The sequence below is a fragment of the Corylus avellana genome, chromosome ca8 (genome assembly GCF_901000735.1).
Source record: "Corylus avellana chromosome ca8, CavTom2PMs-1.0".
NCBI lineage: Eukaryota > Viridiplantae > Streptophyta > Magnoliopsida > Fagales > Betulaceae > Corylus > Corylus avellana.
Window position 1 is genome coordinate 14,766,419 of NC_081548.1, and position 22,668 is coordinate 14,789,086.

General features: G+C 35.4%; 1 protein-coding gene across 3 annotated transcripts; it reads right to left on the minus strand.

Annotated features, from left to right (window-relative positions):
- Positions 1-3,784: 3,784 nt before the first annotated feature.
- On the minus strand, positions 3,785-21,240 carry LOC132189242 (villin-4-like). Of its 3 annotated transcripts, XM_059603880.1 has the most exons (25): positions 20,782-21,239; positions 20,452-20,576; positions 18,479-18,599; positions 18,138-18,237; positions 14,293-14,361; positions 13,961-14,197; positions 13,632-13,809; positions 13,412-13,544; positions 12,677-12,839; positions 12,435-12,582; positions 12,179-12,279; positions 11,315-11,470; positions 8,302-8,370; positions 8,124-8,192; positions 7,848-7,985; positions 7,553-7,681; positions 7,046-7,193; positions 6,898-6,908; positions 6,317-6,457; positions 5,743-5,868; positions 5,598-5,663; positions 4,584-4,902; positions 4,281-4,483; positions 4,000-4,190; positions 3,785-3,911 (listed from the first exon to the last, which is right to left on the minus strand). In XM_059603880.1, the coding sequence occupies exons 3-24, from the start codon at positions 18,532-18,534 to the stop codon at positions 4,077-4,079; spliced, it is 2,874 nt and encodes a 957-aa protein (XP_059459863.1). In that variant the 5' UTR covers positions 18,535-18,599; positions 20,452-20,576; positions 20,782-21,239; the 3' UTR covers positions 3,785-3,911; positions 4,000-4,076. The 3 variants fall into 3 exon arrangements, with proteins under 3 accessions (XP_059459863.1, XP_059459864.1, XP_059459862.1); XM_059603881.1 differs by lacking the exon at positions 20,452-20,576 and having other exon boundaries at positions 4,010-4,190; positions 20,782-21,240; XM_059603879.1 differs by lacking the exon at positions 20,452-20,576.
- Positions 21,241-22,668: the final 1,428 nt, after the last annotated feature.

Consider the following 22,668-nt stretch of genomic DNA (forward strand, 5'->3'; position numbering starts at 1 on the left):
CTTTATTCCTTTCATCCATGATTTCTTTCCCTATTTCTCTTGAAGTTGGAGCAGCAGTTATCTTCCTTTCTGCCAAGGTTTCTTCCTTTTTTCTAATTTAACAAAAACTAACTTGGAAGTAAAGGCAAGGTTAGAAGACACATCAACAAATTGATCAAATCATAACCCAGATCCATAACAAGAATGTTTCTGATCATGCTATAGTTTATCAAGCTTATCACTAGAGAACTTTCTCAAGTGATTTATAAATTCATTCAAATCATTCTCTAAGGATTTAACTTTAGCAATTTACACATGATTTTTAGATTTCAGAGTATTGCAAACAGCATGTGAATCACTCAAAGTTTCACGCAATTTGTTCTTTCCAAGCTCAAGCTTCTTAACATCCTTTAGAATCTCTAAGTTTCGATTTCTCAACTCAAAAAATTTATTCATTAGATTATTAAAAGAGTTTTGAAGATCAATCTCCATTTTATATTCATTATGAAAAGGATACTACTTATCAGAAAATTTAGAATCATTAGAATCATTAGCACTATCATAAGAAATACGAAGAGCCAGATAATTGGCATTTTCTTCAAGGTCATCCTAGTTAGAATCACTCAGAGTAACATTGAAGGCTTTTCCGTTGTTGCCCTTAAGATTACCATAGTTCTTGTGAACATGACCATAGCGAGAGCACTCATAACACTTTTGACCCTAAGGATCTCTTTTTTTTCCCACTCAGGATCATCCTTACCACCTCTGAAGCCCCCTTTCTTTTTCCCAGTCAGCTTGGCATATCTATTTTTATATTTGAGGTAGTTTTTGGCAACCAAGGCAAGTTCCTCATCATCTGCTAATTCCTCATCATAATTTTTTCTCAGTTCCAAGGGCAAGGGTCTTTTACTGTTTTACATATTTTGGTGATAGATTGTTTCATGCTTATTAATTTTAATTCCACATTTTTTTTGTTAAACAACTATTCACCCTCTCTAGGTATATTTTGGAGTCTAGTTTATATTTTCAATTCGTATCAGAGGAAGTTCACTGTGTGAATGATTAATTTCTTGAGTGTGATCTTAGACTCCTCATAAGATTTGTCAAACTCTTAATTATGTTCCTACTTTTGATGGATCTAATTATGGCTATTGGAAATCCAATATGAGATTTTTCCTAAAATCCATTGACGTTTGGTCTGTTGTAGAATCTGGATGGAAAGCACCAGATAAGCCGATAGCTGAATGGTCTACTCTTGAAAAACAAACTCATTCTAGAAATGACAAAGCTATGAGTGCCATATGCCTGGCAATTTCACAAGAGCAATTCTCCAGAATATCACAATGTGATTGTGCCAAAGCAGCATGGGATGTCCTAGCAATTACATATGACGGAACACAACTTGTTAAATCTTTAAAATTTCAAATGTTAGTTTCACAATTTGAAGGAATCAAGATGCTAGAGGATGAGACATTTAATGATTTTTATAACAAACTTAGTGTCATTTGTAATTCCATGATCAACCTGAAAGAAAGTTTCTGACACTACATTGATTAAGCAAATCATGAGATCTCTCCTTGAAAGATTTATAATCAAAGCTACTGATATTGAAAGAGAGTAAAGACCTTGAAACTATGAGAATAGAAGAACGAGTTGGCTCTGTTCAGACTTATGAGTTTTCTGTGCCCCAACCTAGGAACAGAGACACATATTTTGGTGACGAAGAGGAAATTTTTTAGAAAACTCTTTAAAAGTAAAACCTCTCTGGGGTAGCCAAACCCAATAAATCCCTATAAGAAAATTCAAATTACCGGCACAATTACACTTACAACCCTTTGCAACTCCTAGGCTCTGTAAAATCAACAAGCTTCCCACTTGTCTCCTTGCTCGACAATCTTCTTGAAGTGATTCTCATTTATCGGATCCTTTGATAGACTTCTTATAGTTGATGAACAACATGGCTTCTTAAACATAGCAACACTCTAAGATAAAATAGTTTTGAAGCTCTGAATATTGATAATCATCTCTTAGCACAATATAGAATTTAACATCTCAGTTGCTTAGAAAAATTGTGCTTTATAGAGTCTTATATATAGACAACTGAGAATTAGGTTTCCTTGCAGAAATAGAAAACATTATTATGGAAAATCCATTGCAGCATTCAGACGGCCGACAGCCAGTGTTCGAACGAAGCTAGGATTTTATAGAAGTCCAAGCTGAAGTTGAAAAACCCTAATGCGGCAACAACATACTTCCATTTGAACGGAATTGACATCCGTTCGAATGTGGCTTCACCCGTTCGAACAGACTTGCAAACATACAACAAACAAAGCTCTCGGGTTTCACTATATAATGCTGTTGTTCGGACACCAGCGAACGCTCTTGCAAAGGAAGCTTCAACCAAGAATAAATTACACTTTTAGATATCGAATTAGCCAACCTAAAAACTATGAATTTTCTTATGTTATAGACTACCATTAGTTATTGTTGGTTTTTCCGTTATAGACTACTTTTACAACCCTCGTTATTTCAGGTATTTCATAAAGGACCTGCTTTGGAGTTGCAAAGGATGGAGTTCTTTTTTAGTATGTTGTTTTTGTTTCTGTAATTTTTTTTTTTTTTTTTTTTTTTTTTTAATCTAGTTTCTGCTTGATGTTGTAGTTCTTGCTTCAACTCATCTTTTAAATAATAATAATAATCCCATTTATGACAACTTCCGCCACAATTATCCCATTAAAACGCTAGACACATGAGATGCTCTACTAGAGTGTTTCGGATTAAGATTCCCTCCAATTACTCAAAATTGTAGAATCTCAGGTTAAGAAAATTGTGGCCATTCATTTTAAATCCAATAGTGTATAAAATGTCAGTTACTTTTGTATAACCGATGCATTAAATTTTGATTTTAAGCTAATTTTTGTTTTACCGAGGTTTAAATGATTTTATAGATCATTAAATTTAAAATAAAGAGCCACGATTTCGTAACATGAAAATCTCCAATTTTGGGTAATTGGAGGAGATCTCAAAACGAGTGTTTCATGGGATTATTAGAGAGAACATGAATATCTCTTATCTTGATTGGGCCAAACTATAACAACCCATCCCGGAAAAATCTGTCAGCCAAAAATGGCTAATCATATAATTAAAAACAAAATCCAGATTCATTAACTTGAACAAATATCATCAAAGCTTTAACTTGGATTCTTTATGTGTCAGATCATATAGAGTTATGATGGCTACTTAAAGAACCACACTAATAAATGTAATAATAATAACAACAAATCAAATTAAATTAAACGCACAAGAATTTGTACAAAAATCAAATGCCGAGATGTATCATTTCACGAGTAAATCCCTATCTTCTGATGGAGGGAACTGGTACGTTTTGTTATACAGTGACACAAAAGCTCCGAGCTGCCAAAATAAGATTCAAGTGAAAGGAACATATATATTTTTGTGTTTTTGTGTTTTTGTGTTTTTTTTTTTTTTTTTTGGGTTAGGGGGGAGAAAAAAAAAAAAAAAATCACACCTTCTATTGTCAAAACAAATGAACAAGTGGACTGGTTCTTATACTCTGCTGTACACACTTCCATCCTCATTTACCAATACAACCTAAGTAGACTCAATTTGCAAGCCCCTAATTGCTCTACCAGAATAAATTTTGAAATTGAAAAAATGAAAACGAAGATGAAAAACAAAAATGCAAGCTCACAACAAACCTGTGACCAAAAAGGATACCAAGCATCTAACTCAAGAAAGAAACAAAGCTAGATGTTCAAACCACCAGAAAAGGGGAGGCGAGGGGAGGGGTGGGGGCGGGTGGTGAATCTCTGATAGTGTCCATCAATCATTGAAACAAGCCTCTTGGGAGCAGAAGCAGCTAAAAATGCACTGATGCTGTCCCTTTCACTCCTGAGAATTGAGTTCCCCCACTGCAGAAAAAAGCACTGCAGTTAGAATGCTTACTGAGTTGTAATAAGGATAGTAAAAGAGAAATTGTAACAACGAAAGAGTATATACAGATTCGCACGCAAGCTTTCATCCACCTGCAACCAAAACTGCAGGGAGCTGAAGAAAAGGCAGTGAACAAAGGAGACTCAGAATAATTGAAGGGCCATTTTGAGCTTGTTCTGTTTCCATTTGGGCAACTTGTAAAAGGCTTCCTTCTTCATACCAAATTTCTCCCTGAATTCCTCTGATGACAGATAAGTCTGCATGCATTGAATTAAAAGAATTCAGAACTGAGATGAGAATGACAGAGAATGCAAATATGATGACATAATGCCATATCAATCTTTTACCTCTCGCTTGGTCACGTCAATTTCTGAAACAGGATCTGTTGATATTATTTTCAGGCGTTCATATGGGAATATAGGGAGACCTTCCTCATCTTCAGCTTCACCCTCTTTCACATCTTCCTGAATAGTAAGGGATCCTATTCTGCTGCTCATTGAATTCTCCTTATCATTTGTGTCTGGTTTTTGTTTCTGGGCAGGCGGGCTCACTTCACCGATGACAAAAGAAAGTACATCAAATTTAAGAAATTTATAGACTAAAGTGCAATATTAATAAATTTTGCATTAAAGAAACTCGACAATACATACCCTTGACAGATCGAGGTATAATAGCTTCTCGTGCTGGTGGCGGCTGTTCAAAAGTGGCAGTTAGTGCTGCTATAGCTGCAGATTTGGAAGCTGAATCCGGGGTCACAGATCTTGGGTAGAGCTTTCTCACAACTGGGGGTGGAGTTGAAAGGTTTCTGGCATTAGGGTTCTCAAAAGTAGCTGCTAGTGCATTGAAAGCTGGAGACCTGCCCCTCACACGAACTCGGTCAGGACTGAAAGACATGCTTCTGGAACGTTGTGATTTTTCGGGGACACTAGACCTTCCTCCATAAGATACAGGTGTTCTCCGTTTGGGTTTCTAATCATGCATCAGATATCTCATCAGAAAATGCTAAACAGAATAGTGGAAACAAGAACCCAGAAAATGCATGAGACGTGTGAAATGTAGCAGTTGCTATGTTGCCCTACGAGTAATATCAAGGTGTTCCAACATAATATGAAGATTGAGCTGAATGTCTTAGTTACCTGATAAGTAGTATGTTAACCTGACATATTTATCTGCTATGAGGCAACTGTTTAGTGTGTTAACTTTTAACAAGAAACAAGATACGTTTAAGGTTTGATGACCTTGTATGCTGACGTTTAGACCTTCCTACTCAATCACTAATTCTGGAATGATCACAGATTTATTACAGAAAGGGAACCAATAGTTTTTCTGATTTTTTAAGAATTGCAACCCATTTTCAATCTAGTATATATATATGAATAATGATATTACTGAAAGAAAAGTATGGTAAATACATTTTTATGTGGTAATATTGTGAATTCATCATTCTACTGTAAATGAGAATTCCTTATATCACACATTATTAGGCAACACTTATCGAAGATAGACAGACAGAAAGATGTGAATCAATTCACAGCTGAAATCAACACAGGCAGATAGAGAATCCCAGTTGCACAACAATATAAATGAAGTCCTCAGATAGCAGTAACTCAAGATCAAGATCAAAGAAACGTTTAAGCAATTGGAAAGGATTAAGCAGGTCTTACATCAACAGTTGGAGTACCCCCAGTTTTCACCAAGGTAAGTTTCCTTTGGAATGAGTTCCCAAGCATCTGCACCCAAATGAAAATATTTTTATCCAAATATTTTAAGTCATGTTGATGATTTCACTATAGTTACAAAACCACTTACAGAAGATTTTGCAGAGTCCCAATTGAAGAAGCGCGTGAAGAAAGGTGGCTCACTCCCTTCCATGACAATATATATAGGAGCTTCACGAGATAACTTTTCTAGAAGAAAATCATGCTCAAGAAAATTCTGTTCAAAGTGAGAAGCAAAAGTTAGGAACATGCAATCAAAGTTTCTGGGAATTAGAAACCTTAAGAGAATACTGATATATGCTGTACAATATTCTGAACATGCAAGTCAAATCTACCTATGGTGCAGGAAAAAAGTCGTGCTGCATTTAACTGACAGCTTAAATGAGCAGGTGGGTTGCAGCTAGCTCAGGTGGTTAAGTCTCTTATTGTTGTAAGAGGAACCTAGGATTGAATCCCATATAAACCAGCAGAGTGTGGGTTTAAGAAAAGGGAGTGGACTATCTCCGTCACTAAAAAAGAGAGATTTAAATGAGCAGACTTAAGTTTACTGGCATCCAGCTTACAAAAGGTGCCTATCAGGCCAAAGGCAGGTAATATAAGTATTTTTAATACCCAACTGGTTAAGAAAGAAGAATTTCTTCGAACAACAGCCAAATTAGTCTTACCTCCCCTATAGTTAAAGCATGCACTCTGCTCTTGGAATCAACATTTTGGCCAACCCAGACAAAGATCTCTGAGTGACAATCAAGGATGAATATATCTTCAGTCATCAAATCATCCTGGGTGAAGTTATATATCTCTGTCACCTGAAAGAACAAATCCAATTAAACTCATGGTGCAAAATAAATTAAAACCAAATAGCATGACTTTCATACAAAAATTCTTAAGGGTAGAACCACAACATAGCCGCCTCTCTCATGACCCATGACCCCACTTAAGTGGGACTAGCACTGGGTAATGGCCTTTATGATATTATTTTCATAGAAGTAGGATTTAATACATCAAGCAAGGTGAATAATAATATCATTCCTCATCATTAAGTTACACTAAGACAAACTATAGAAACACATGGAACATAAGCAAAAAGAAAAGGAATTCATAAAAATGCCTGCATTTCTTTTGTTTTTTTTTTGATAAGTAAAAAATGCCTGCATTTTTGTTAGCAAGGATAACTGAAAATAAATTTCAGGATAACATACGCAGTCAATCATAAGATAAGAAATGATAGACCAAAAGATATACACACCTTCAAATTTCCTGCAGATCGGTTTGCAATTTGGATGTAATTAAAACCATGGAAAAAAAAAAGTCCATTAAAATTTAAACCATGTGAAAGAAACAAAAGTAGAGAAAAGGAATAAGTTGTACCATCCAAAGTGTTTAATTATCCATACCTTTTGAGAAATTGCAAGAAAATAGATGAGAATCACTTTCAGCATCCCTGACAATCTTTTGGCTGGGGTATTCAGATTTTTCTCCTAACAAAGCCCAAAACTGGTCAGATTCAGCACCTTCCTTTTGTGTTTTGGACTGTAAGTTTGGCTGCAGACAATTAATACACATATGAGAGGTAGATAGACAAATAGAAATTACCATCGTATTCAGCAAGGAAATCCCGATGCACATAACAAAAAGTAGTAAAAGCAAATGTAAAGATACTCCTTCAAATAAAACTGATATTCAGATGAATTGATCAGCCACATCGGCTCTAAAGTACTACACCAGCGACTTGGTTGACTAGATTAAAATATATGCATTAATATACCAATATATATATATATAACACCATATGTAATACCTGCTATGGATATGTTGCTGAATATGTAACATGCAAAGAATCTATATATGATGAATCATTCTTCTTTTATTTAGGAGAAACATAAAACATACACACGTCAGACCTTTATCAGATCAAGTTGCCTCTCAAGCAGCTCCTGGTTATCCGAGCTTGTGAGGCTTCCACACCATGTAAAGATGGTGGAGTCGCTATGTAAAATATAACAGTAGGAAGAATTCAAAGATGATGCAACCTGATTCAAAAATAGAGAGAAAAATAAATGAAAAAGATGTGAAATTATTTTAATATACAGAGCTGGTGTATGACCACCAAAAAGTAGGGGGATACCCACAAATATCTAGCAGTTACAATTGGATTAAGCAAAAGAGAGAAAAAAACAAATCAGAAAAAAGACATACTGCTTCAACTTGTATTGCTTGCATATTATCAGGCCCAGTGCCCTGGACTCGAAATAATGCAATGCCGTCCTCTTTATATGTCTCATCTGGAATTCCCCTCTCCGCAATGTAATTTTTGTATCCGTCACTAAGACCGCCCTGATAATTTTATAATTTGTTATTGCAGTCATTTGAAATAAAAATTTAACAATAAAAATAAGAAACTACTTAGTAATATTAATAAAGAAACATCAGTTAATTCAAGTTCCTTCCATGGTTTCTCAGGATTCTACAAACCTTAAAAACTATGAAGCTCTGGAAGATTGAATAAAACTGAATTGGTTCATTTCCCTCATAGATGCGGGCCTAGCAATAAGTAACAAACATCATCAGGTGAGGCAAATGAAAGGAATAGAGAAAAATAATCTCATCAACAATACAACAGTAGTCACAACTCACAAACGAAGAAAACTACCTGAGCAGGCAGAAACTTCAATGACTCTACCATCTTGCTTGCCAGTGAAATAGCTGAAGCCCTTTCACCCTATTTTCAGTAGTAAATGCATTATAAGTAACCAACTAATGGACAGATAATAGCAACATTATGTTATATTTATAGCAGGCTCTACATAATCATAACTTCAAGTATGTGTGATTATCCAAAAAGATAGCTGCTAAAACACAAACTAGGTATAGAGCAAAATAGAAAGCAATAACTTCTGGTCTCTAAAGTCCAGAGAACAAGCAAAAAAGCTTATGCTGTCCGTAGGAATAAGTCGGACTATGTTAAATCATCATTTGTTTCAAAAGCTTAAATTGATAATAAATAGTGAATTTAATTATTTAATGAATATTTTTACACTCTCCCTCAAGTGTGAGACTAAAAAACACATGAAATATTTTAATTGGAATGGGAGTATACTAGGAGAGTCAAGGTTCAAACTCACGACCTCTGCTTTGATATCACGTTAATCACCAATTATCTCAAAATTTAAGTTGATATAACACAGTGGTGAATTTCATTATTTAATTAATACTTTAAAACTACTCTTCACGTGTGGGTTCACATTTTCCCTCAACAAGTGAGACCAAACATTTGAAATATTTAACGGAAAGTAGTAGGTAAATTATGGAGTTAGATTTCAAACTCAAGGCCATTGCTTCGATGTCACGTTAAATTACAAATTGTCCCAAAAGCTTAAATTGATAGGAAATAGTGAATTTAATCATTTCCTATCAACTCACGTAATTAATTAACTCGAGAAAAAAAATTTATCAATTTTAAGGTAAAATTTAATCATCCCAATGCATCTAAGCCAAAATCAAATCAAACCTTTTATCATCTCAAACACAATAGATGAATAAAAATAATCAGACACATGATAGAGGATTAAAGAAACTTAGATAGATCAATTACAAGATTGACATCATAAAAATAAGGGTTAATAATTTTTTTTGGTACCTGGGTTTTAATGTTTTATTTTTTCCCTCCTAGGTTTTAAAACATGACAAATCTAGTACCGTACATATGGGAAAAGACGGAATCACTACCTCTGTTAGTTTTCATCCATCCCAATTAAAGGCAGTCCACGTCATCTGCTCATATCGCGACACATGTCCTAAAAATAAATAATAAAAAATAAATCTAAAATAGAAAATAAATAAATAAATTAAAAGCCACCCCCAGTTTGGCCCTCAGCCATCCCCAAGGACGGTCTGAAGGTGGTTGAACCACCCGCTCGGCCACCCCTTGCCATGGGGGTGGTTTTGGCTACCCCCTACGGCACCTCTACCACCCCCTTTGGCCTTGGGGGTGGCTCGGCCATCCCCAAGGGCCAAAATGGGGGTGGCTCCTATGGCCTCTAGGGGTGGAAGAGCCACCCCAAGGCCCTTGGGAATGGCCGAACCACCCAAGGGGGTGGCCACCCCAAGAGGGCCGCAGGGGGTGGCCAAAGTCACCCCCATGGCCTCTGGGGGTGGTTTCGGCCACCCCCTTTTTGGCCCTTGGGGGTGGTTCGGCCACCCCCATAGAATTTTCAATTTTTTTTTTTTTTAGGTTTATTATTTTATTATTATTATTTATTTTTAGGACACGTGTCGCAATATAAGAGTAGATGACGTGGACTGCCGTTAATTGGGATGGACAGAAACTAATGGAGGTAGTGATTCCGTCTTTTCCCATATGTGAGGTATTAGATTTGTCATATTTTAAAAACTAGGGGGGGAAAAAATAAAAACATTAAAACCCAAGTACCAAAAAAGTTATTAACCCTAAAAATAAATTCAGTAAGCCTTCTTCCATCTAGAGAGGATAGTTGTAATGAGGCATATATGCATTACTAAACAATTGTCTCTCTACAATGAGTAAATAATTCCATATTGGAACTACAAGTAGATCCATTATTACTCTTTGAAGCATATTTGCACAGTAATTTAAGTTAATAATGTTAACAAGGTGTTAAAAGGATCAACACTAGCTATTGCGCTGACCAATGGTTATAGGTACAAAACAGAAGACGATTTTAGCCTGAAAAAGGTGGCACTCAATGTTTCCATAAGCTCCCATTTCCCTCTGTTAACAAGAAGGCGGCCCGAAAGGGAATGTATAGCGATGGTAGAGAGAAAATTGCCAAAAATTTGATAGATAACTTGGATCAACATAGAGCATAATGGTATAAAAGGAGGGCCAAAAGGACATTTATGGTAAAGGTGAAGAAAAATATAATTGGCACAAATTTTGATGGATATATTGGCTCTACATACAGCAGAAAGCAAAACAGGAAATATAGCCAAACCCAGATAGTTGGATCATAGTATTATTGTAGGATTGAGTTGAGTTGTATATACCATTCTGTACAAAATTTTAAAAGCTCTCCTATATTTATTTTACAATGAACCATATAGAGCCTAAAAGATAAATAAATAATATATGCAAGCCATAGAAGCCTTAGAAGGCCTCTAAATGCATTTATATAACAAGGCAAAGATGAACAACATCAAAAGATACATGAAGCCAATTATTCCGTTCAATATCCCAAGTGTGAACATGAACCTATTATATGGAATCATTATAAAATAAATATTTTATATATAAAAAGAACAAAACAACTATGGTATATGAAGCTAACAACATTTTGGTATTGAGATTGCTGCTACATTTCAGTAATATTATAATTAAAAATTAGTAAAGAAACTAAAGTTAAACTCATCAATCAGATCAGAATTGCACAACCTGCACAATGATAAAACATATGCAAGAAAAAAAAGAGAGTAGAACCAAAACAGTTGGCAGTTAAATAACATATGTTAGCTGCTATGTACTCTTGCATAAGATTAACATTGAAGGTTCCCACTGTTAATCTTATACTCTTCAAGGTCCCCTTGCCATTCTTACAGAAATGTTTGTAAGCTTTTAATGCTCAATAATCTTCTCAACATGGTGATAAAATAAAATTAGAAAAAGGAATCAATGCTTAATAAAATTTCACCTCAACACTCTGCTTTCCAAACCATGTTCCTATAAGGTATTCCTCTCTGTCTTCTCCTGGATATGAATACTGAAAGATATAGCAGTCTCCACTGTAAAATTTTGACTGATCAGAAGCTGGAAGGAGAATCTTTTCCTCGCCACTCACACGCCAAACCTGCAACCAGGATTGAGCTACCATTAGCAACAAAAGCATAAAGCAGGTACATATTGACTAATGGCTTGCAAACATATGTCACAGTATTGTTTTTTTACAAGTATTTCCCCATGGAGTAGGTAGTTAACCTATCATATGATGCATTCCACAAATTCCTAGGGAACATTGCAGAAAGATTGGCTAAAATAACAACTGCAGTCATTCAAGAAACTAAAAGAATCAATAGTTATCTCGGGTTCTTAGATGTTCCAGAGCCCTTTCTATGGTAAGTAAGAGAATATTTCTTGCAGAACCTTTCAACCCTTAAGTTTTTTTTTTGGTAAGTAAATTCCTGCTTAGTAGCCAATACATTTTACAAATTCTTCCAGTCATTTTGCTTGTATTTCCTAAAATTTCAAGTTCCTGTTTCAGCTATCCATATATGTTTTGAACCATATTTGCAGCATCCATTTCCATTGCCTTTTTTTGGGCATCTGCTTCCCTCCAGGTCAATACGAAGATTCCGCAGGCAGCTTTTTGGAGTTTCAAGATAAGTCGTATGGCTAGCAAAACTCTTGTCCGGAAACAGTTTTGCAAAAGAAACAGTATGTTTACTTGGCAATGAAAAGGAGAAAAAAAAAAAAAAACCACTTCCAATTTCAAGATACTGACTCAAACAACCATTCTGATTGACTATTATAGATATAGGTGTAGATATTGATACAGAACCTGTAGATTCCCAGTGCAGTCGATGTATGGTTGGGGTTCTTCTTTGACTGGATCAGCTTTCAACAAACCCTTCACGTTAACCCCTTGGCGTTTTAGGAGTGCTACAAAATCATCAAGAAAGAGCAAAAATAAGAGTTTTACAAGGTGATGATTATAATGCTGAAGCTGCTGCTGTAATCATGATAATATGATGATCTTAGGGAAGGAAAAAGTATGGAAAGAGCAAATTTATCGAGAAAACATTTTAATAACTGACCTGCAACTTTGCCTCTACCATCCTCTGACACAGCTACATCAGTTGTCTGAGGCCATGAATCAAACTTGGACCGGAACATCACCGTCTCAAATCCCTCAATTACACGAATAATGTGAGACTTTGGTCGATCAGAGCCATGGACTAGCTCCTGTTTGGTGAGGTCAATAAACGTATGAGTGTCATTGAAATCCTACATTAAAGTGCAGACCTTATATTGGATAAAAAAAAGTATTAAGCATTACTTCTGCAGCTCCGCTTGCACTCTTTCTTTCATCAAGAGAGGTGTTTCTCCCCATCCATACAAACACTTCTATCCCACAATCTAGTAGATAGCATTTATTTGTGTCTAGCAAGTCCCTCGTCAAAGCATCAGCCTCAACAGGTTCTGCCTTGCCCTTCTCAATGCTTAAAAGATAAATATGCATCTGTCAGAACTACAATACAATTGGATCCGATACTTTTTTTTCAAAAAAATGGAACTTCATCTTATTGTATGAAATTATTATGATCAGAGATTAATTTTCACTTAAAAAAAATTGAACTAGTTCTGTTATCATCATTTTAATTTGGAAAATTTCAAAAAAGTATGAAACGTTGTTTTAAAAAAAATGTAAAGGAAGAAAAAAAAAGAATTCACACACATATGCCAGGTTCTTAGACCAAATGGCATCTACTCCACCAAAAGTAAGAGGCTCTAGTGAATTGAAGGGCTCAATTTTCTGTGGGGGCATGAGTTGTATACTTACCTATCGAAAAAAGTAAAAAATTAAAGGAATACATGCACACTGTACTTGTAGGAGTTTCTAAAATAAAACATGTTGGTCAATATAGAAATAATGGGATGCATTTGTGGTAGAGATCCTAGAAATACTATCACAGAAAAAAGAGTAACATGTTGGTCGATATAGAAATAATTGGTAGAGATCCTAGTAATACTGTCACAAAAAAAAAGAGGTCAAACCAGAAAATTATATTACCAGAGTAGCTTAGTAGGATGAGAACCAACAGTCTTATCCTCGTCGCTAGCTGGTTTCCTAGGAAGTGGAGCAAAGCCACCAAAGAAACCCCAAAATTCTCCAGTTTCAGCATCAGCCATCAATTTTCCATCCTCTGCATGGAAAGATAAGTACATTGACTCAAACAAGTGATAATAGTCAACCATCATCCTTGAACTTCTGAATGTAATACTCCACTTACCAATGGCAGCTACCTCACATTTCCCATCATGATAAGAATCTTTAATGTACTGAACAACTTCTAATGCCTTAGCCCTCTCTTGAATGGATGAGTTGGAACCATTAAATTGGAAGATCTTAGACTTTGTATCCAGAATAAAAATGTCATCATGGTTGAGTGAAGCTCGAGCAAAGGGAATCTATTACCGACAAAAACAAATCAACATGGAGAAAAGATGCATCATATTACATTAAATTGTATAAATACACACAAACATGCATGTGTATAGATACACCAATCAGATGCTAAGATTAATCCCTCATCAACAGAGAATTTTTCCTTAGACTTACCTCTTTTACATGGACAACATGTTTTCCTTTGCAGACATACAACCGTGTCTTGTGCTCTTCAGGCTCAGCATGTTTGAATCCTGATGAAACTCCACCTTCTTGAGGTATAATACATGGCTTAAAATAGGATAGGAACCTTTCAGTTTCATGGCCCTGTACTTCACGATACTGAACAGCACGTCCTCCAAGAGCTGCATCAAGTTCAACTGTCTTGATGGCTGCCGTACCAGCTTCGTCCTTTTTTAACAATGTTGTGGACACCAAATAAAAAATTTTATCCTGGGAATAGAGGATGGGCATGAAACAGAACTATGTGACAATCAATACCTTACCTGAGAGGTATCTTTACCAAGCCAATAATGGATATCATGACGCAAGGCTCCACTTTTTAAGGCAGTTGTCTGCAGAGAAAAGTGTATTGGTTTCAAAAGTTAATAAATTAGCATATGGATTTATTGACATCATGATGCGAGACACCACTTTTTAAGGTGTTTGTCTGCAGGCAAGTATGAAAGAAAAAGATAACTGTTAGAGCATATCATGGAGTTCAAAAATAATAGTCACAGTATAAGACTATTACTGACTTACAGTTGAAGAATATCACTGAGTCACACTTGAAGACTATCACTGAGTTACAGGTGAATAGTTAAAGACTATCACCTAGCTAACCTAGTTAGAGTAGAAGTCTATTTGTATTCAACATGATTCTCCTATAAATAGGAGCATGTTATATTGTAAATATTACTCAGAGAAATAAGAGCTTAATGCAGCCTTCGGGCTTGATCTTGTGGATGTAGGTCATAGACCGAACCACGTATATCTCTGTGTCACTTTCTTATTATTTATGCTTTATTATTTTCGCATTATAAAATCTTTCATGGTATCAGAGCCAATAGGCTAACGCCAATTGTTAGATCTTGGATTGCAATTTTCTTTTATGTTTCTTATCATTTGTTTCGATTGATTTCACAATCACGAAACCCATTTATCTATATTGTTTTATTTTTGTTGAAAAAAAAAAAAAAAAATTGTCGTCAGTCAGATACATGCAGAGCCAACCCCAACCCACTTCCTTTGGCCGACCCTTACACAGCCATCACCAGCCGCAGCACCGGTCTTTGCCTCACAGTTCACAGCCCCGCTCCATCCGGTTCAAACGCATCCATTCACGCCAGACTTTCAAGGGTTATTTTGTGGAGAAGAAGTGTTGTGTTTGGTTCCAGGTTTTGATTTAACTTTATCTGGGTGTGCAAATATTCCTATTCTAGTTTAGGAATATGCTATTCTGGTTTAAGCTTCAGATTTAGTTCCATTTGGTTATGGGAATAAGGTAATCCTTATCCCAGCTTATGTAATCTGAAAATAAGATATTAAGATGCCCATTTTCTTTCTCTCTTAGCCCATGGTTGGCTTTTCCTTTCTTTCTCTTTTAGCCTATAGTTGGCTTTCCCTTCTTAAAAGAGGTCATAGTTGCCCATTCTTCTTTCATATTAGGCTTTGTGGTATTGTTTAAAACCCAGGCCTATTTTAGCCCACAGTTGGCACATACCGGCCATAGTAGCCGATGCCGGCCACAGTTGCCGAAGTTCAAGTTCAAGAGCAGTCGATGTTTCAAATCCGGCGCCACCAACTCCACTCAACTACCTCGGCCTACACCAACTCCAACGAGTTTCCGGTCACCATCTCAGCCTCATTGCCGACCAAAGAACAAACTCAAGTTTTCACAAGTTTACACCTTGAGTTTGAGGGGGAATGTTAGAGCATATCATGGAGTTCAAAAATAATAGTCACAGTATAAGACTATTACTGACTTACAGTTGAAGAATATCACTGAGTCACACTTGAAGACTATCACTGAGTTACAGGTGAATAGTTAAAGACTATCACCTAGCTAACCTAGTTAGAGTAGAAGTCTATTTGTATTCAACATGATTCTCCTATAAATAGGAGCATGTTATATTGTAAATATTACTCAGAGAAATAAGAGCTTAATGCAGCCTTCGGGCTTGATCTTGTGGATGTAGGTCATAGACCGAACCACGTATATCTCTGTGTCACTTTCTTATTATTTATGCTTTATTATTTTCGCATTATAAAATCTTTCAATAACACTAAATAGCTTGATTTTTAGACAGCTAGTTAACTTAGCTTGATTCTTAGACAGCTAGTAAGTTACAGCATAGAAAAATGAACTTTCAAGCACCCATTAACAAAAATGTTTCAATTACATACGATATACTCCATGAAAACGAAAAATGAAAACTGCAGTCAACGATTGAATTATTATGCAGCCATTCAAAGTACAAACAATCAGGAATAATCCTCTGTATAGTTGGGAACAAGTGACTAGACTGATTTGGGTCTTTAATTAGATCATTTAATTAAGCGTATAACTTGACCAAACCCACTGGGATTTTCGTGACCCTTGCAACCTGGCCAGTATTGTAGAACTGTCTTGAGCTATTTAATTCTTTAAATATGTTTTTATAATAAGTTTGCCATTTTGGTCATTTGATAATAAAAGTAAAAGGCTATAATAAAGAAAAAAATCAAGAAACACATCATCTTTCATGATTTATTAGTAATTCTTCCAATTATCGTAGTTCTAGGTTTATTTAAAATAATTACAAAGAAAAATCATAAAAATTGGAAAATAGTTTGAAATTTTGAATGACTACCATTTCAAAATTTTCACTTTTTAAAATGAATCTCTCTACTTTTTTTATTGCTTTGACTTTCTTGATATATGCTTCATATTTCATTTCATGATTGTACCTTTTGATATATTTCTATAATAAGCTAAACCCAATTTCCTTTTTGACTCCCCACTTATATGTATATTTGGACACAGACTTCAAACTTTTTTTATGTTATAATTGTTAGGGAGATTGATACATTGGGAAGTCTTCCAGTAAGACTATAATATCGTGTGTTAGCACACCATTGAACCGAAAAGCCTCAAACTATACTATATTCACACTTGTGACATCTTTCCTATGCATGACTTAACCATTTTACACTCATACGTGTATACTCAACAATCTTCACCTCACGTCTAAATCTATTGCCACATCACTACACTCTAGCTTAAACAGAACCTTTATCAATCTTATAGGTTGTCTGGACGATCACTTGTATGCTATGCGGGCTTCCCTGCGTCATGCACCTTTTCCCCTACTCCAGAGATGAGGGTCCGTGTCATATTGACATATCATATACTACCATCGACTTTGATACCACTTATTGGGAAGTCATCTAGTGAGACCATAATAGAGCATGCTATGATACCACTAAAACCAAAAGCTTAAGCCTACAAGTTTAGACCCAACTAGGCTATATTAATCATTCATACTTGTGGCATTGTTTCAAAGTGTGACTTAATAATTTTACACTCCCACATACTCAACAATGATTTAAAGATTTGATGATTGAGTATTTAATTGAGCTCCTTTTTATGTGTATCTTGCATATAGCTGGCTTAATAATTAATACTGTACGAAGTATTATGTGTATATATATTTTTATTTCATATATGTTATATAAAATTGTTTTATAATTGTTAAGTTTATTTTTCATTTTCTTTTTCAATTTTTATAAATATGATTATTTTTAATTAATATTTAAATGACATTCTAGTTCAATCTGTCATCCACTAGTTGAACTACCAACCTGACAACCCAAAACCTTCACCACGTCAAGGTCAAATTTGGATTTAATAACTTAGGCTCACAAGTTGAAGCCATCTAGATATGCATTCCACAAATGATAACCAACAACATGATGCAACTGTTATCTAAAGCAATAACAGCATTAAGTAATTTAACTAGCACTATAAAGATATGCAAGGAAATATCAATTCTAACCATTTGAGAAAACCCCATTGATATTGGGCATGAGGATCTGACTACATACAAAATCTACCGTCACCCAAAATAGTAAAGATCATTGAGATTGAGCACATATCCCATAATGTGCCCACATTGCATAATTTGTTTCAGCTGGTCACAAGTAAGGTTGTTCAGTAAAAGGATTAGGTGTACCACAATGATAACAGAAGAAAGATTCCACCCATCAGAAAAACAAACATAACTGACTAATACGTATTATAGGTCATATTGTGCTAGGTAAATAATATAATGCATGAGTTCTGAATTTGGATCAGAATCCAATCACTTACCTTAAAGATCACATAGGAATCCCCAGTAAAAAATTTACCATGAGCAGACTTTGCCACGGGAACAGGACGAAAGTTTTCAATGCGCCATATTTCAAGTCCACTTATACTGTCAAGGAGAATAGCATGCAAACCTTCGAGGAAGAGATCAAATTCAACACCCATATCCAAGATAAAAAGAACAGCAGAAGCAGAAGCCACAGCACCAGCCATAATAGTTGTTGTCTTTTTTAAATTTTCATATGTTTATCCTAACTTGCAACCTAAGTTTAATATAGAATTGGAAATTGCAGGTTATAAATCTTAAAACTGTAAAGATGTAATATTCATACGATAAAGGATACGCCTTTTGTCCAGCTCCCTGAAAAGCTGGATCCAGATCTCTCATGGAAACAGACATACTGTTTTTGCAGCTTTAAATATTTGGTTTCACTCTTTTGACTTGAAGATAGAAACAGAAATAACCTGAAACCAGTTTCACAACTTGCAATGAGTAGGGAAGGGCAAACAAAATTGACAACTTTCTAAAATAAACAGAAACAACCAAATATTTCGTGTAACTACTCTTGCACAGGAGATATAGCATGGCAGCAGAAATTTCTTGCTAATACTATCAACATGAAGAGGTGAACAAACTTGTTGAAATTTATCAATACTTTAAACAAGGAAAAAATGAACTTCCAAAATAAACTAAATGGGGAACACAAAAATCCCACCATGGGTTTGGTCATGGTGCATGTGTCATGAACTTATTTATGGCAGACAAAATTGAATAGCACTTGACTTTTTTTCAAGTAGACAGTTTCTAACAGTGCACACGAATACACAAGCTTACCGCCATATAATTTTCCAACATATAAGCATAATTACAAAGAACCAATGCAGATGCTCACAGTAAATCTTCAACCCACACCGAATGAAACACTGCAACTGAAGTATTAAGATAGACTGTGGTCTTACATCGGATAGCTCCAATAATGTCATATGCTACATGGGAAGTGTTTTCATCAGATTTACTCTAATGTTTTCATCAGATTTAAGTAGAAAGCCATTGCATCTAGGCTTTTATATACTTTCTCATTAATTCACAATTTTTTTGACAGTGTCCATCATAATCACCAATAAAAGTTTCACATCATGATTCAATTCACCAGAAGCTACAAAGTTGTCTCAAGACCAATTTCTCATCTCATGTAACTGTTTGTTTGCTGCAGTTTGAACTTATATTTCCCCAGATCTCTCCAATACCTGCTTCAAAAACTAAGAACTATGTTTTGGTTGGAATTTTAATTCAGTTCATACCCTTTGATACTTAACCAACTTATTATCGTGTGTTTGCAAAGATGGCATAAAAGGCTAGCTAAAAGAAATTTGGTAAGGTGCCTCTAGAAAACTAATCGACAAATTACCATTCAAACCTTGCAGCTACCAAGAGATTGGAAAATCGTAACCCAACATGTTTTCAAGTGACATCAAATGCCTTATTTTTCATTTCAGCCTTTGGTTTCTTCTAAAGTGCTTAGTTTCAAAAGCTATGAGAAAGCGTTCCGGTCAGCTGAACACATTAAGCAACCAACTTAAAAGGCTACAGTTCAACTATTAGAACTGCACCTTTGGTAATTAGGCATAACATGGAAAAGCACTATCCCAACATAGATTCAAAAGCAATACCAACCACCACCCATCAACCGTTGACACAAATATTTACTCAGCTGGCCATCCAAATCAAAAGGTGAAATATGTAAGCCAGGGTACTTATACACATTGGGAATAAATGCATATAGTGCCGTAGTTCTTTAAAGATATATGACCATCCAAAAAAATCAAGGATAACTGTGACAACGAAAAGATATAAAAATGAAGTAACATAGAAAGTTCATCTATTTATAACAACAGAAACAAGGAATTGCAGCAGAGGAGGTGGACGCAGAGTTATTTAAGAGAAAAGTTCACATAATAAGAGACACGAACAGAAACCAAATCCACATAAGGAAATTCACAGCGCGCGCGCACCCACTACACAACATCCACATTACTAACAGATATCCCATTGGAAACAAAATCAAATATAAGGCAGCGAAGACCACATTCTTACCAAGCAAACACGTATCACGGCATCCAATAACATTCTAACAACATGTCACAGATATTAAGGTTTCCAGAAAACACCAAATTATAATAACATGTCACGGTTTCCAAAACTAAACTGATCTTGAAATCCCAAAATTCTCATAACATGTTTCGAATACCAAAAATCTGAACTTGGACACCGTGTGGTTTACAAAGCACTAAGTTTCACAGAAATTCAAACACCTACAGCTTAATCATGTACCCAACTGCGGTGTGCTTTGCGCAAATCAGGCAACAGAACCCGCTAAACCGATCCAGATCAGTGAAGTTCAACCATAGCAGACAAATCCAAGAATCAGATCAAACCCATCACTAATAACAAATGAAACAATGCAAAAGACATCAATTTTCGCTAGTTTCGATAATAATTCGCAAGAAAAAGTAAATAAATTCACACGTTGTAGCATACGAACGGGTTTTATTCATTGGATTTAGGAAAACAAAAAGATAACATTCACAAACCCAATAATCTTTTTTTTAAAAAAAATGAAAACTCTGAATGTTGAGATGAGAGTACCTGGAAATGAAGAGGAAAATGGGAAAGAAGCAGCACCCAGATCCAGTCTAACGAAGGAGAACAAAAGAAAGAATGAAAAAGAAAATTTTGGAGGGTTGGAGCAGAGAAAAAAGGCTGTGGGAGGAGAAGGGAAAAAGAAAGTGAGACAGAGAAAAAGAAAAGAAAGGAAAGTGGGGCTGGGAGAAGATGAAGAATTGGAGAGAGAGAGAAAGAAAAAAGGGGAGAGAGAAATGAAAGGGGTTGGAGGGAATGATGATGATGATGGGAGTGCCAGGCGTGCTTATCACTAACGGCAATAACAACAGCTAAAGTTCCCAGCTCACCACCTCAAACTCATTAACTGTTCTTTTCTTTTTTTGGCCCTCTTTAATCCATATTATTTATGGGTTTTTCTTGTTCATTTTTGCACCATTTTTGGCCTCTGCTTTTTGTTTGCAGTTTACAAATTATTTCCATGGAAAAATCCCAAGCAAGCAGCTGCCTCTCTCTCAGGTGAAATGTGTTGGTCCTTCTTCTTCTTGTTCCAAATTTGAAAAATGAGAAAAACGGTAAAAGGGTGGAAAAAAAATGCAATTAAAAGCTTGGGCGTGCCTTTACAGGTAGAAATTCTTTGTTGTATTTTGTGTGAGATTTTTATTTATTTATTTAAAAAAAAAAAAACAACACCACTGTAAAAATTAGTGAAAGAGAGAGAAGAAAGGGATGGCCCGAGAAAGAGTATATGGTTGGTAAGGGTGAGGGCTGACTTCCGGTTTGTGAGGTTTGGATTTGGGAGAAGGAGAGAGAGAGAGAGATAGAGACAGAGAGGTATGCTGTGAGGAAAGGTCGGTCACCGCCCCCATCATTCATGCATTTGCCATAAAGCCCAAAAAGTATAGAGTTGAGAGTTTGAGGACCCCCACCATCTTCGCTTTTTCTTCTTCTCTATCTTACATACACCAAAAGAATTTGAGAAACTTGACCATTTTCCAGCACACCCTCTTCTGATGCCCTTCTTTTAGATGGAATATTCTGTGTTTGGTCCATCGCCACATCTCATTTTCATTACATCAAAAATCTTTCGGCAGAATAATTTTTATTTTTCTTTGACCATATCATCGTCTCATCAAAACAACAAATCAGAGATGTTGCACAAACCTCTAATTTAAATAAATGATACATCTAAGATGGAGTATAGTTAGGCTAGTCTATGACAAAAATTAAGGCGACTACTAGCCTCATCTATAGTAATCAAGGAAGACATATGGATCATCGTCTCCTACCTCATCATCTGCATCATTAACTGTGAAAAAGTAGAATTATCATAATTTTATAATAAATAATATTTAATAGACTCTTACATGACTGTCATATAATTATATAATGATGTGACAGTGAATATCAACTATTGATTTTTATTTTTACAAACCCTTGTTGATCTACGGGTTAATTTTCATTATTATATCATGATAGTTGTATCACAGTTGTATAAGAGTCTACTAAATAACATTACTCTAATTTTATAGGGGATATATGAGTCTACAGTCCTAATAAGTACAACAAAAACTAGCCTTGGTAATATGAGCCTCATTTTCTAGAAAATATCCCTAACAGGTGATTATAATAACAGCTGATATAAAGTTTCCCAAAAGAGAGTTTTACCACTCAAAATCATAACTGATAGAATAAGCACAGTAGGTTTATAAGATATAGAAAATACTCTTATATCTGTTTTGGCATTTTCTTTATAATGTATAATTCCACACCCCACAATATGGAGCAATAAAACAATTGATAAGATACATAAAACAACATAACAAATCTCATGCTATCGTTAAATATGCAATGCATTAACTCTATTGTTTTATTTGTCTGTCTATTTTTATTATTCTTTGAACTTTAACCCAT